General features: G+C 49.3%; 1 protein-coding gene across 1 annotated transcript; it reads right to left on the reverse strand.

Moving 5' to 3' along the window:
- Positions 1 to 6,972: 6,972 nt before the first annotated feature.
- LOC122385717 (verprolin-like) lies at positions 6,973 to 8,554 on the reverse strand. The gene is made up of 3 exons (XM_043374165.1): positions 8,419 to 8,554; positions 7,797 to 8,210; positions 6,973 to 7,370 (listed from the first exon to the last, which is right to left on the reverse strand). Exons 1-3 carry the CDS (start codon positions 8,552 to 8,554, stop codon positions 7,027 to 7,029), a joined length of 894 nt encoding a protein of 297 aa, XP_043230100.1. The 3' UTR covers positions 6,973 to 7,026.
- Positions 8,555 to 12,724: the final 4,170 nt, after the last annotated feature.

The following is a 12,724-nucleotide window of genomic DNA, read 5'->3' on the forward strand; positions in this document are numbered from 1 at the left end:
ACTGCTAACTTTTTGTGTTTGTAAATTCGTAGCAGTTTTAGCCTGCTAGACCGATTGCGCACTTCCGCGCGGCGGCGCCATTTTATTATTTAAGTGTTGGACGGTGCTGCAGTGCATCCAGCGCCCGGTTCTTATAGCCATACTTTCAAGCCTCACTAAGCCTAGTGACACTTGGAATTGGCGATTTTGTTCTTATAGCCACCCTAAAAGTCTCACTAGGCAAGTGACACTTGCTAAGTGTTAGTGAGAACTCGGTTCTCGGTTCTTATAGCCACCCTAACATCGAGCTGCACTAACCCGGAATGTGGGACTCGTTCTTATAGCCATACTAGCCTTAGTGATACTTACCGGTAAGTGTGACTTTGGTTAGGGAGGGTGATACCACCCTAACCGCAGTTAGTGTGACATGATTATAACAAAGCACTTTTGGGACGTATGTATCTTCGCAACCGTTCAACCATTTGATGAGCAGTCTTCTCTGTTTAGTGAGCCCATCCCTTCTACCCCGATATTGGCTAGTTTCGATGCATATTGCATCTGGGCGACCGTCACTGCACGTGCCGAATGCGAAATGAAGAGGTGTCACGTTCGTTCACATTACAATAATCCGGTAATTACTGGGACTATTGTGCTGAAAGTTGGCATGTAGGTAGGCGCCCACTAGACAATGCATATCCATGTGCCACAGTTGGGGTGCCGCTGCACGTGCGCATGTGCAGGGGTCGATTCCAGATCTCGAGAACGGCTGAACCAATTGTGCTGAAATTTGGTACATGGTTAGGGACCGGTTAGTAGAGTGCCGTGTGCAAAAGCCAGTTGGGAACCATTTTGCTCGTGCGCACGTGCAGGGTGCCGCTTCCAGATCTCGAGAACGGCTGAACCAATTGTGCTGAAATTTGGTACATGGTTAGGGACCGGTTAGTAGAGTGCCGTGTGCAAAATCCAGTTGGGAACCATTTTGTTCGTGCGCACGTGCAGGGTGCCGCTTCCAGATCTCGAGAACGGCTGAACCAATTGTGCTGAAATTTGGTACATGGTTAGGGACCGGTTAGTAGAGTGCCGTGTGCAAAAGCCAGTTGGGAACCATTTTGCACGTGCGCACGTGCAGGGTGCCGCTTCCAGATCTCGAGAACGGCTGAACGAAATGTGCTGAAATTTGGTACATGGTTAGGGACCGGTTAGTAGAGTGCCGTGTGTAAAAGCCAGTTGGGAACCATTTTGCACGTGCGCACGTGCAGGGTGCCGCTTCCAGATCTCGAGAACGGCTGGGCCGATTGGACACTTTTTAAATGGGATTATTCGCGCCTCCCGGAAATTCAAGGGAGAAGAGATATGGGGTTTGGAAAAAATGCGTCGTTATGTATCAGGCAACCAACGCTTTATCGATGATTTACGATAACCCGCGCCCCGCTGGGCTATTCAGCCATACGCGCCCTGCTGGGGGGGGGGGGGCAGATTCTGCCCCCCTGTCTAACTTCCGAACCGATGGTCGTAGAAAGACGGGGAAAACGGCAATCGAAAGCTCTCAACAAGGCGGATCTTAAGAGCCTAATTTTTTTTTACTCAAGTAGGTCAGAGGTCAGGTCAAGGTCAGGTCAAGGGTACAAAATGCAAGTTTCTACAGTATCGGCCTTGCACCGTAGTTGCCGAAGAATTGACTGAGACTGATTGCCCAAAACGTGTTCTTAGACTACCAAGACAATATTCGTTGCATACAATGTCACTCAAAGGTCAAGGTCAAGGTCAGGTCAGGTCAAGTCACGTCACCAAAAACAAAATATAGAAAAGGGCATGTGCGACACATGTTTTATGGGTCATTTTACTCATAAAATTCAATAGGCACACTCAATAAGTGATATGGACCACCTCTGAATGAATTTCAGGTCGAGGTCAGATCAAGGTCAGGTCAAGTAAGGTCAAATTTTGAAGTTGGTTTTAAGGCCTAAAAAGGTGTCTAATGCAGTTTTTCACGGCGAATCGAATGGTGCTATTTTTGTTTACGTACGAGGTCTAGAGCTTCCAAAAAAATCATTTTTCAAAATTTTTGTGTGCCGTGACGTCATAAAATTTTGAATAACTCCCACATTTTTGAACCGATTCTTCTAAAAATTGGTATGTAGGTGCACATAGACCACTTTTCTGACATATATTCCTGTTTTTCGATACACTCAAAATTTTGGATTTTTAATTATTTTCCCAAAAAAGTAAGTTTTTTTGAAGAAAAAAATTGGGACAAAATCCAAAATTTTCAAAAAACCGAGATAGCCATTTAATAGACAAGTAGAATCACGTATAACCTTTTTTGTTACCGTCTTGATTGCTTTAACAATGAAGATGTTAGCGGCGTTTGAAATTTTGCCGTTTTTGAGGCGAAAATGGCGAACATGACGTCACTACACCGTCAATTTCTCAACATTTTTCCGACGGATTTCGCTCAGATTTTCAGGGAACGTGTCAAATTGATGTATGATAAGGTACTGAAAGTTTGACGTCGCTGGCGTAACGCGTTTGGAAGTTATTGGCGAAAAACGGGAGGGGGGGCAGATTCTGCCCCCCCCCCGCGGGGCGCGGGATAACTTTCCTTTTGCTCGATGTTATAGGTAACGCATTCCTTAGAATTAGGCCTCTAAACGGTGAAAATGTGACCTTTGACATGACCCGTGACTTCATCATTTGGACCTAGATCAATGAAATTTGGTTACAAGGTAGTTCCCCGATGGAGCTATCGAATGCCGTTTGAAATTTGAAAATCGGTCGGTAACCTTCCAAGATCATAGGGGGAAACGCCCCCCACCCCCCTACGGGTGGCAGGGTCCGCCGATGGCGGTACGGGGCGCGGGTTAAGTGCTATTTGTCAATGGCGTTAATAATTTCCAAAGAACAACAACAAGAACAAAGATTCAAAGGTAAATGTAAAACTGCATCTCAACGTATTGGTTCTTATTCGAATATTCGGTCAAATGCATATCCAAAGTATGAATTGAACAAATTGCACGTGACTGCTTCCTAAAATGGACAGATTTGCCAGAAATGACAACATTTTAGAGATGCAAAGTTCGTTTTGCTTGTCTCACTCAAAGTCTCCCTAAGGAAAGTGACACTTATCATAGGGAGGCTTTAAGTGTGGCTATAAGAACCAAGACTTCAAGTCGCCCTAAGATAAGTGTCACTTTGGCCCAAGTGACACTTACCGGTAAGTGTTTCTATAAGAACCGGGCCCAGGTGCGTCGCGACATTTCGACCGGACTGTGCAGTGCATGTGTGTCGAGTGGACGTGGTGTGGGATCATCGTGAGGTGAGTGCGCTCCTTATGTTGAAATTTGTTAGTGTCGTCTGAAGAAATTGAATAGCATTTTCCTGGGCTGGCGTGTGGTTACCGAGTATGGGTAACGGCCGGCGTGGCCGCGTGTGCTCGCTGGTGAGAATACGTCATGCCTTCGGGCTGTGCAGCGGGCACGGCAGCTGCCGACCGGCGCGGATACGTTTATGCGTGTTGACTGTTGCTGCTCTGGTCTTACGCGCGATTATCGAGTGTGCAGCCAGCGTGTGCTCGCTGGTTGGGACCAGCTGCCGCCATTCTCTGCACGGCAGCCGTCCGACCGGCACCGATTTTCTGTGGTTTGTGGCACACCGCTGCTATGTTACGCTCATGGGGTGTGGTTTTTAAGTCCTTATTAGATAAAAGATGTTAAAAAAAGTGCGTGCTTTGAGTTGCGTGCGTTAATTAAATTGCGTGCGTGCCTAATAGGGGTAGGTATGCAGGCGTTCCGCATTGTCAGCGGCCATTTATTTCGCATTGCGTTAATTTTACGTATGGATATAACTTGTAATTGAGTTTATGGGGTGCAAAATTTAGCAGTTTAAAATTGTTAATATGGTGCTAAGTGGTGACTTCTTTAATTTTTAGCAGTCATTTAGCACAAAATAACGAACTTAAAACGGCTGAACTTTGGCGCCGAGGGTAGGGTTAGTAAATGCAACACATTAATTAGCACCACGAATAGCAGGTAATTTAGCAGCTCAAGGCTACTAAAATTTTAGCAGGAAGCGATTAACAGGGCTGATAGCAGCCGAAAATAGCAGTTATAAAGTGCTGAAATTTGGCGCGAGAATAGCAGGTGAAACTGCTAACCTTTTTTACAGTGTAGCCATCGAAATTGTCGTCGATGTGGAAACTTGCTCTGCCCGAAAACCTCACGTTATTGATCGGCGATCGCTTACGCTTCATGTAACTGTGTTCCAGCTTGTTGCTCGGTGCAAAGGAGGCAGCTGACCCGAAACGGGGGGGGGGGAGGCGAAACATCTTTTTGCTCCTCCAATAGTTTGTTATATTTATCCTCACCGGCCGAGAAGAAGAGGGGGAGGGGGCGGCCCCCACTACTTAGACGCCTCTCTGCTGCTGAGGTCGATGCTCTTCTGCTGGGATCGTCCCTCTTCTGCTCGGCGAGACTTCTGCTGGTATCCCTTTTCTGCTGGAGTCGCCCGGAAACTGTTATTTTGGCGCCAGGAATGATCTAAACCAAGCTTAAGCACATGGAATCGTGATTTCAACGCTCCTTGCAAGGCCCAATGCTTCATTTTTTAATCGTTGACCTTGCGTTTAGTTTTTCGTCTATTACTCCCTATCAAATTCAGCTAGCGAGTCGGGAAAGCCACCAACGGGTTCGGGGAGACCTGCCAAATCGAATGATATACCTACCATATAGCCTCCTTCGACAAACTTCGTGATCTGAGTGGCTCTGACCTGACCTTGACGCGAGGTCAACACCTAAAGTTGACCTAAATAAAACAAAAAGTATACCCTCGGGCAATTATGACATTTATACGATGAAATCACTGGCGAGGCCCATTTGTGCTGTAAATGAAAATGTTGAATGGTGTGCAATTCCCTGATGAGGAGGAAAGACACGAGGAAATTTCTGAACGGGAGCGTGGTTGAAGCAAGCTTACTACTCGTTGAAGGGTATATGATTCAAGGGTAGGCATGTGGTGTAGATGTCTGCTGACCCTAAAACCATGACCCCCATCCCAGCGCGGTGACCTCGGTGCGGTAGCGTCCCCACCCGCGCCGTCCGCCCGCCCGCCGAGGCCGGTTCCGGTGTCGACTTCTCGCTCGGCTCTGGCCGCCGCCCCCTGTTTCGGTAATCCATTGAAGTGCCGGCTGGCTCCCCGCGGCCCAGTCCGCCGATTTAGGAAGGGTTCTTCCCTAATCCCTGGGACGACCTCCCCGGGTTTGGGCAGACCGGTACCCGTCTCGAGGCCGGTCACCCGGGACGACCCTCCGACCTTCTCATCTGCGACACACTGATCATCCTTCTAACAGCCCATTAGAATTCGCCACGGAAAAACTCCCTTCAGTTTCCCAGTATGTTTTTTCTCATAAGATCAGCTCAGACCGTCTCTCGTAAAAGGAGATGATCCATGTAATCCCCAATCCTCGAACGACCTTCGGCGATTACCATATCCAGTCCCTGGACTGTTAAGTGTTCCTACCGTTCCATGGCCAGGCCCAGACCGCACGCAGGTGGGCTCAAACCGTTTCATAGCTAGTTCCATAGACCTCTGTTCATACACCTGACTGATGTACAGAGGTCTATGCTAGTTCGTTAGCTGTTAAAGGGACTATCCCACCTTTACATTAGGTTTGAGTTGAGATAGCCAAGTTTTCGGCGAGGTTCAGAAACCACTATCTATCTAGGTTGCAACCCCCGCGGCCTCGTGGTGTTGAAGAAATTCGTTCCCTTCATTTGAAAATGGGCCTTGTACAAGGCCCAATCTCTTAACCATTAACGGCATTCTGATGACGTCATTTGCCCTTTGAACACCTCTTACGCATTCGAGTAGAGTATCACTTGATTTACGAATAAGCTGGCGTTGGCTGACTCGGCGCCCCGGCGGCACCCAGCGGCGGCCTCGGCGATAATAATTGGGTTTGGACTTGGGTTTGGATAAATTTACCGTTTGTTTTATTTTTTCAATTTGTTTCCATTTCCTGAAATGGAAACAAGTTAAAGATTTGCTTGTCTAAGGCAGCAAGATTTATAAACATCGCCAAATTTATCATATGCAATTGGAGCTTGTTTCAGTTTTTATAGCAGGGTCAAGAATATGATACAATTTTCTTTCAATGGTAGATTCGTCATGGTACAGTACAATTTCAATGGTTATTTCGAGTAATTTATGTCATTGAATTGAAACTGCAAGTACATCCCACAAAAGAGCTTATCCTCTTCAAGTTTCAGTCTTGATCCGACTGATTTGTCAAGAGTGCGAAAAGTGAGGCGACGAAAGAGAGCTACAGGTTTTTCAAGATTTAAGTGTTCTTGAATAGCAGGTTATACAACATTGTGCTGTGACATAACCACTGGGCCTTGTGCCCCCTGTGACAGAGCCCCTGCATCAGCTGGTCTGACACGGCTGGGCTCGCAAGTCGCAAAGAACGTCTTGGTGCTCTTAATTATGATTGATGCTTGTGCTGTAAAAGAAGGGTACCTACATGGCAAAATACATTTGTATGTAATTTCTCGCCACAGCACCCACCTACATGTACATTTTTGTTGTCTTTGTGTGAAAAATGAATATATTTTAAGGAAATTAAGGCATTTCTGTTTAAAGCATGCAGAAATTCATGTGTGATGCTGTCCCGGTAACTCATGTGGAACAGAACAGGCTGCAGACTCAGATCGTGCTTGAACAGAGACAATCATCAGTTATCTACATATGCGCATGCTTTGTAAGTTCCCTGCCTTTTCCCAGATTCTACTTGCTAGTTGTGAAAAGGATCGGACAAGGCAAGGTACTCATGCCCATGGTGCCACCATATGCAATTACTGACAGGTGAATTCGGTGGCTAAAATCCTTAACGCTCAATGGATAATTATTCTGCTCTTATGTTCAGTATGTTGACATCAGAAACTCACCGAGGTAACCTGCCCTGTGGCATTTCTTAGTTCAAAAATGTAAGCATTACACTCATCAGTCATGTAACTTGTATTTACATCCATGAACAAACAATGTGCAAAGGAGCTACCCAACCAGGTACAAGCAGTAGTGTCTACAGCGTAGCGCGTACCGCCTCCGCAAGGGGCGCGCCCCTCTACAATGGGCATGCGCGAACCCCTTCTCTGCAATGGGCGCGCCGGCGAACGTACGCGAGCGATCACGGGTCGCCACCACCAGCTGGCGAGTGACGGCGCAAGGCCATAAAACTACGACGGCGGGCCCGGCAGCAGCCGGCGCTCGGCAGGCGCTACAGCGCGCGTTGTGGGGGGGGGGAGGCGTTGGACGCGGGATGGGCGCACAGTCGCGCACCACGACCGACGGCGACATCACCTGCTGCGTCTGGCTCGGCAAGCGCAGCTGGGAGCCGGCTGGAACAGACAGAGCGGCGTCACCCGGCGGAGAGACACGCGGGGGACGGGATAGACAGACACACGGGCCGACAAACTGGGAGAGATTCGAACGCCCGCACGGCAGCAGGGCAGGGAGCAAACATGCCCGCTATATTCACGTGTCGATTTTCATGACGTCAGTCTTGAGCACAAGCTGACTTCATCCCTACATCCCGTTTTACTTATAATCATAATTGAGGTCCTGGATCGGTACACCGGCTCAGTCACCTGTTGACGGCGGCGCACAGCGTGACCTACCCGCCCTTCAGCCGGCCCCAGCAGGGTGAGTAGTGAGTACTAATACCCGCCCCCATGCCAATGCCAAAATCACTAGCACTGAGAGTTTTATGGAAAAGCCCTCCTCAGCGGCCGGTATGAGCTGGCCGTGCGGCGGCCGCGACTGACCTGCGGCCGCTGAAGATCTGGTGAGTCGGACGGGCACCTCCGGCACTGTCGGCAGGGCGGCCGATTTGAGCGCAGCGCTGTCCAGTCGGACTGACGGCAGCACAGAGACCAGCTGTCCGTGCAGGCAGTACCGGTGGCCCGAGTCGCTACTGCTGCGGACCCGGCCCGGTACCGGCGCCGGGTGGTGGCCGGCCGCGGCGGGGAGCGGGTCCGCCGTCCGCTCCGCGTCCCCGGCCGCCCCGCCGCCGCTCTCTGGACCGGCCGGAACGGTGACGGTGACCGCGCTGATCTGAAGGCACACCTCCAGACGCTCCAGGGCCGGCAGCCAGGCCAAAGTCGGAGCGGCGGGCGGCGCCGGCGGAGTGGGGGAGACGCAGTGTTCCATTTTTGGGAATTTTGGGTGGAAAATCACACCTAATGGGCAAAATATTTTCATCCCCAAAACCAGGTAAATTGGAATTCTTTCATCTTTGAAAAATGCTCAACGCATGCTCAACAATTAACAGCCAGATTACCAGATACATCTAGCAGCGCCATATAGACAGAACTTACAGGTTTGCTCCATAATACGCAATTTCCATGAAAAAAGATGCTAAATCAAGGCACAAACCCAACAACTCACCCTGACTGACAACGAAAGAAAATAACCTTGCACACTTCCAGCTGTTAATAACAAATATGCGTTGAATGACCTTGATCACCTCAACTGTTTGTAAAAACCAGGCTTGTGTTCTGAATAAATGCTTTTGGATATTCATAACAACTATGATTGGTGGTTTGCTGCCAACGCAAAGCGGATGAGCCGCTGCTTGCGCAAATTAAACACTACCTCTGCAATTCGCTTTTGACTAAGTTACGCAGGATACGCCTACAAAATTTTCATCTTTGGACCCGCAGTCAGCTGGGCACACCCTGGCACACCCTAGGGATGAATTTAAAACTTGGTGGGCTATAACTTGTTTCATATACAAAATAGGGTTATAAGACCGATACCAATTTATTCTACATTCATTTCTGATCCTGTTGTATCAATTTCACCACAAGTTATGTCCGTCAATGGCTTCTAGAGGACTTTAAATCTCGATGTGTCGGGCCTGGCAGAGGTCCAAGATGAGAGAAGCCACCCTGCGCACACCCTAGGGATGAATTTAAAACTCCGCGGTCTCTGGCTGGTTTCATAGGTAAAATAATGTTTTGAGACCGATACCAATTTATTCTGCGTTTATTTCTGATCCTATCGCATCCATTTCGCCACAAATTATGTCCGTCAATGCATAGGCGGCGGAACGATTTGAGACAAGGGGGGGCACCATGGCTCAAGGAGCCAAACCTAGGGTACCCCCAAATCCTGTTTTCTCATCGGATTTAGGCCTCTTATTTTTCGTCACAGCCCTGACACGATGATTTTTTTAAATTTTATTTTTTACTAAACGAAAATGGCAGTTCACCCCCGTATGCAGGGGTGTAATTTTATATCTCTTTGTGGGGGCATATGCACCCACAATCCTGAATTATGTATGCCCACACAATGATGAAAATGCACCCACAAGTCTTTTACAAGGCTGCAAGCGTCCTTTCGAGAGTACGGTGCCCTTCGCATGCTCTAACGGCGTCATCCTGACCGTCTCGCGTTCATGGATAATATAGCGTTTTTAATCACTCGGCGCCCTTCTGGGAGAATGGCGCACTTTTGACAGCACCGCGCCATTCTCATGGTCTAACGGCGCTCTCCTGACCGTCTCGCGTCCTCAGGTCTCTGTTCACCGTGCATCCCTCGACTGTTCGGCGCCCTTCTGGCCTCTCAGCGCCCCTGAACCACATATAGCGTTTTCAATCACTCGGCACCCTTTTACGAGAATGGCGCCCTTTTCATGATCTCAATGCGCCCTCGTAACCATCTGGCGTCCCCACGTCCCCACCAACGTAGCACTACTGACTGTGCGGCGCCCTTCTGGCCTCTTAGCGCCCCTGGACCACATAGCATTTTCAATCACTCTGCGCCCTCCCAAGAGAATGGCGCCCTTTTCATCGTCTCACGGCGCCCTCGTAAGTCGTAACCGTCTGGTGCCTCCACATTTGGTGCCCCTCCTACTGGATGGCGCCCTCTACAGCTTTTTACGTCCTTCCGGTCAGTTTCCACTTTTAAGCGTGTATTTGCTTAGTCAGACACGTCACTTGAAGCGCCATTCGGCTAGCAATGTTATCAAATTCGGTGTTAATTTAGGCTCCCACATAAAGAATATCTATCGCGCCCCAAAACGGCCTGGCGCCGGGCGCCCCTACAGCTGGGCACCCACAATCATTTTAGGAAAATTACACCCCTGCCCGTATGTGTGGTTAACTTTAAGCTGATCCCCAAGTACCTATGTGTTTGTCTCTTCCTTATTCTCGTTTGATAAATTCCATTAATCCTACATGTAACAAATTACCAAGAAGCCATCGCATGGTACTAATCAATGGCGAATCCCAGGGTGGAGGTCACATGGGTCATGACTTAGGGCCTGGGGTCACCACATGCCTGCCAGGAGCACCACAGGCCTGACAGCCGACAGGGGCACCACAGGCCCGCCAGGGGTACCATAGGCCTAGCAGGGGCACCACGGGCCTGTCAGTGGCACCACAGGCCTGTCAGGAGCACCATCGGCCTAGCAAAAGCACTACAGGTCTTCCAGGGGCACCACAGACCTGCCAGGGGCACCAGAGGCCTGCCAGGGGCACTATCGGATTCGCAGGGGAACCACCGGCCTCGCAAGGGCACCATGGGCCTGTCAAGGGCACCACAAGCCTGTCGTTGGCAATTTAGGATTGTCAGAGGCACCACAAACCTGTCAAGGGCACCTGCGTTCTAACAGGGGCACCACAAACCTGCCAAGGCCCAGGGACACCACAGGCTTAGCAAGGACACCACAGGCCTGTCAGGGCCCATGGGCACCTAAGTCATGTCAGGGCCCACCGTAGGCTTGTCAGGGGGCAGGGTAGGTAGGTACCACAGTCTTTCCAGGGGCATCAGCGGCCTAACAGGTGCAGGGGCACCAGTCATCACATGACTAACCAAAAATAAAGAAAATAAAAAAAAACTGAAAATAGGGCACCACCAAAATTAAGTGGCCGAAATCCGTTGAGGTTTTAATTTTGGGCATAGGTAGGGGCACCACTTCGAGTCATGGCACTCCCCTTGGAGTTTTCCCCGAATCTGCCCCTAGTACTAATACATCAAATTTAAGGGGGGGCACCTTGCTATTGGTGCCCCCCTTGCAGAATTCAAGGGGGGGCACGGTGCCCCGGTGCCCCCCCCGTTCCGCCGCCTATGCGTCAATGGCTTCTAGAGGACTTTAAAGCTCGAGGCGTCGCGCCTGGTAGAGGTCCAAGATGAGAAAAGCCACCCTGGGCACACCCTAGGGATGAATCTAAAACTCCGCGGGCTCTGGCTGGTTTCATAGGCAAAATAATGTTTTGAGACCGATACTTATTTATTCTGCGTTCTTTTCTGATCACATTATATCAATTTCACCACAAATTATTAACGTTATTAGTTTTTAGATGTCTTTAAAACGAGGCGTCGGGTCGGGCAGGGGTACAAGATGACTGACACGCCACCCTGGCACACCCTAGGGATGAATATGAAACTCTGTGGCCTCTGGCAGGTTTCATACGCGAAATGAGGTTATAAGACCGGTAATGATGTATTTTACGTTAATTTCTCATGCTTTTGCAATAATCTTACCGTCAATTATTCATTTCAATTAGTTTCTAGAGGTTTTTAAACACGAAGCGTTCGGCCGAGGGAAAGCCAAGATGAGTGAAAGGATACCTTGGCACACCTCTAGGGATAAATTTAAGATACGGTATTCCCAGATCTGCCCAATACATGTTCTGAAGCTGGTAGATTGGATTAAGAAGGCCCTAGCTTTTTAATAAATTATCCCTCGCCCGTATGGGGGGGGGGTCGAGCGAACCACCCCCTCGTTTTTTTCGAGAATAACTCGCGAAAAAGCGGCCGATTGCGACGAAACTTTCAGGACCCTCGAGTCAATAAATTGGACACCTACTCTGAAAATCTCATATTCCTGACCCAAATGACCTTTGACCTGTGACCTATTTCTTGAGGCCATGTTTGGCCGGAATCGCGATTCGGCGTATGTCGGCTCGCATTATGTCCTGATGTCCTGATCAGCGATGCCCTCCGTTCCGTTGCAGTTGCTCTGATCAGTGATCACTGATGCCCTCCGTTCTGTTGCGGGTGCTCTGATCACTGATCACTGATCAGTGACGCTCTCTCACTCAGCACTTACCACGTGACATGATACGTAGCTACCGCTCCGTTTCGGTGGCCGGCCATGAGGTCGGTGGCAACCTTTTATCATTTTTTTTTTGCGTCCCGTTCCGTTCCGATACGGATGCCCTGGTTAGTTGCACACTTTTTATTGCGATGTTGCGCATTAGGTATGCTGCGCAGTGCACATCGTTCCGTTTGGGGTGCCCTAATCAGTGACCCTTTTCTAGTCTCATGTAGTGCACCGTTCCTTTCGAAGAGTTGCGCTGACACCGTTTCCATTTTCACTATGCGTAATGAGTACCGACTATCGCTGGCCGTTCCGGCGTTCGGGCCGGGAGATTCCCGGCGTATGTCATGCTGCATAGTGCGACTGCAATTGCATACTCAATACTGCGTCCCGTTCCGTGTGCTCAGAGCGAAGGCACCATTTCCAGTATCATCCAGCCATTGTCATATCTGTTGAAAATGGAAAGCTCAAAGCTATACTGTGTACAGTCTGTCTTAAAAGTACCGCGCAAAGTGGCGGTGGATCCATCAAGCCTGACCGAGAAAGGTCTGCTTTAATTTGAAAGTCACCGAACCAATTGAGCTGGGGAATGGACGAGAATGTCCATTGCTTCGGTGACCCAAATTTAGCAGGCCCTTCCTCAGT

Source organism: Amphibalanus amphitrite, unplaced genomic scaffold, assembly GCF_019059575.1.
Source record: "Amphibalanus amphitrite isolate SeventyFive unplaced genomic scaffold, NRLGWU_Aamphi_draft 000228F_arrow, whole genome shotgun sequence".
Taxonomy (NCBI): Eukaryota; Metazoa; Arthropoda; class Thecostraca; order Balanomorpha; family Balanidae; genus Amphibalanus; species Amphibalanus amphitrite.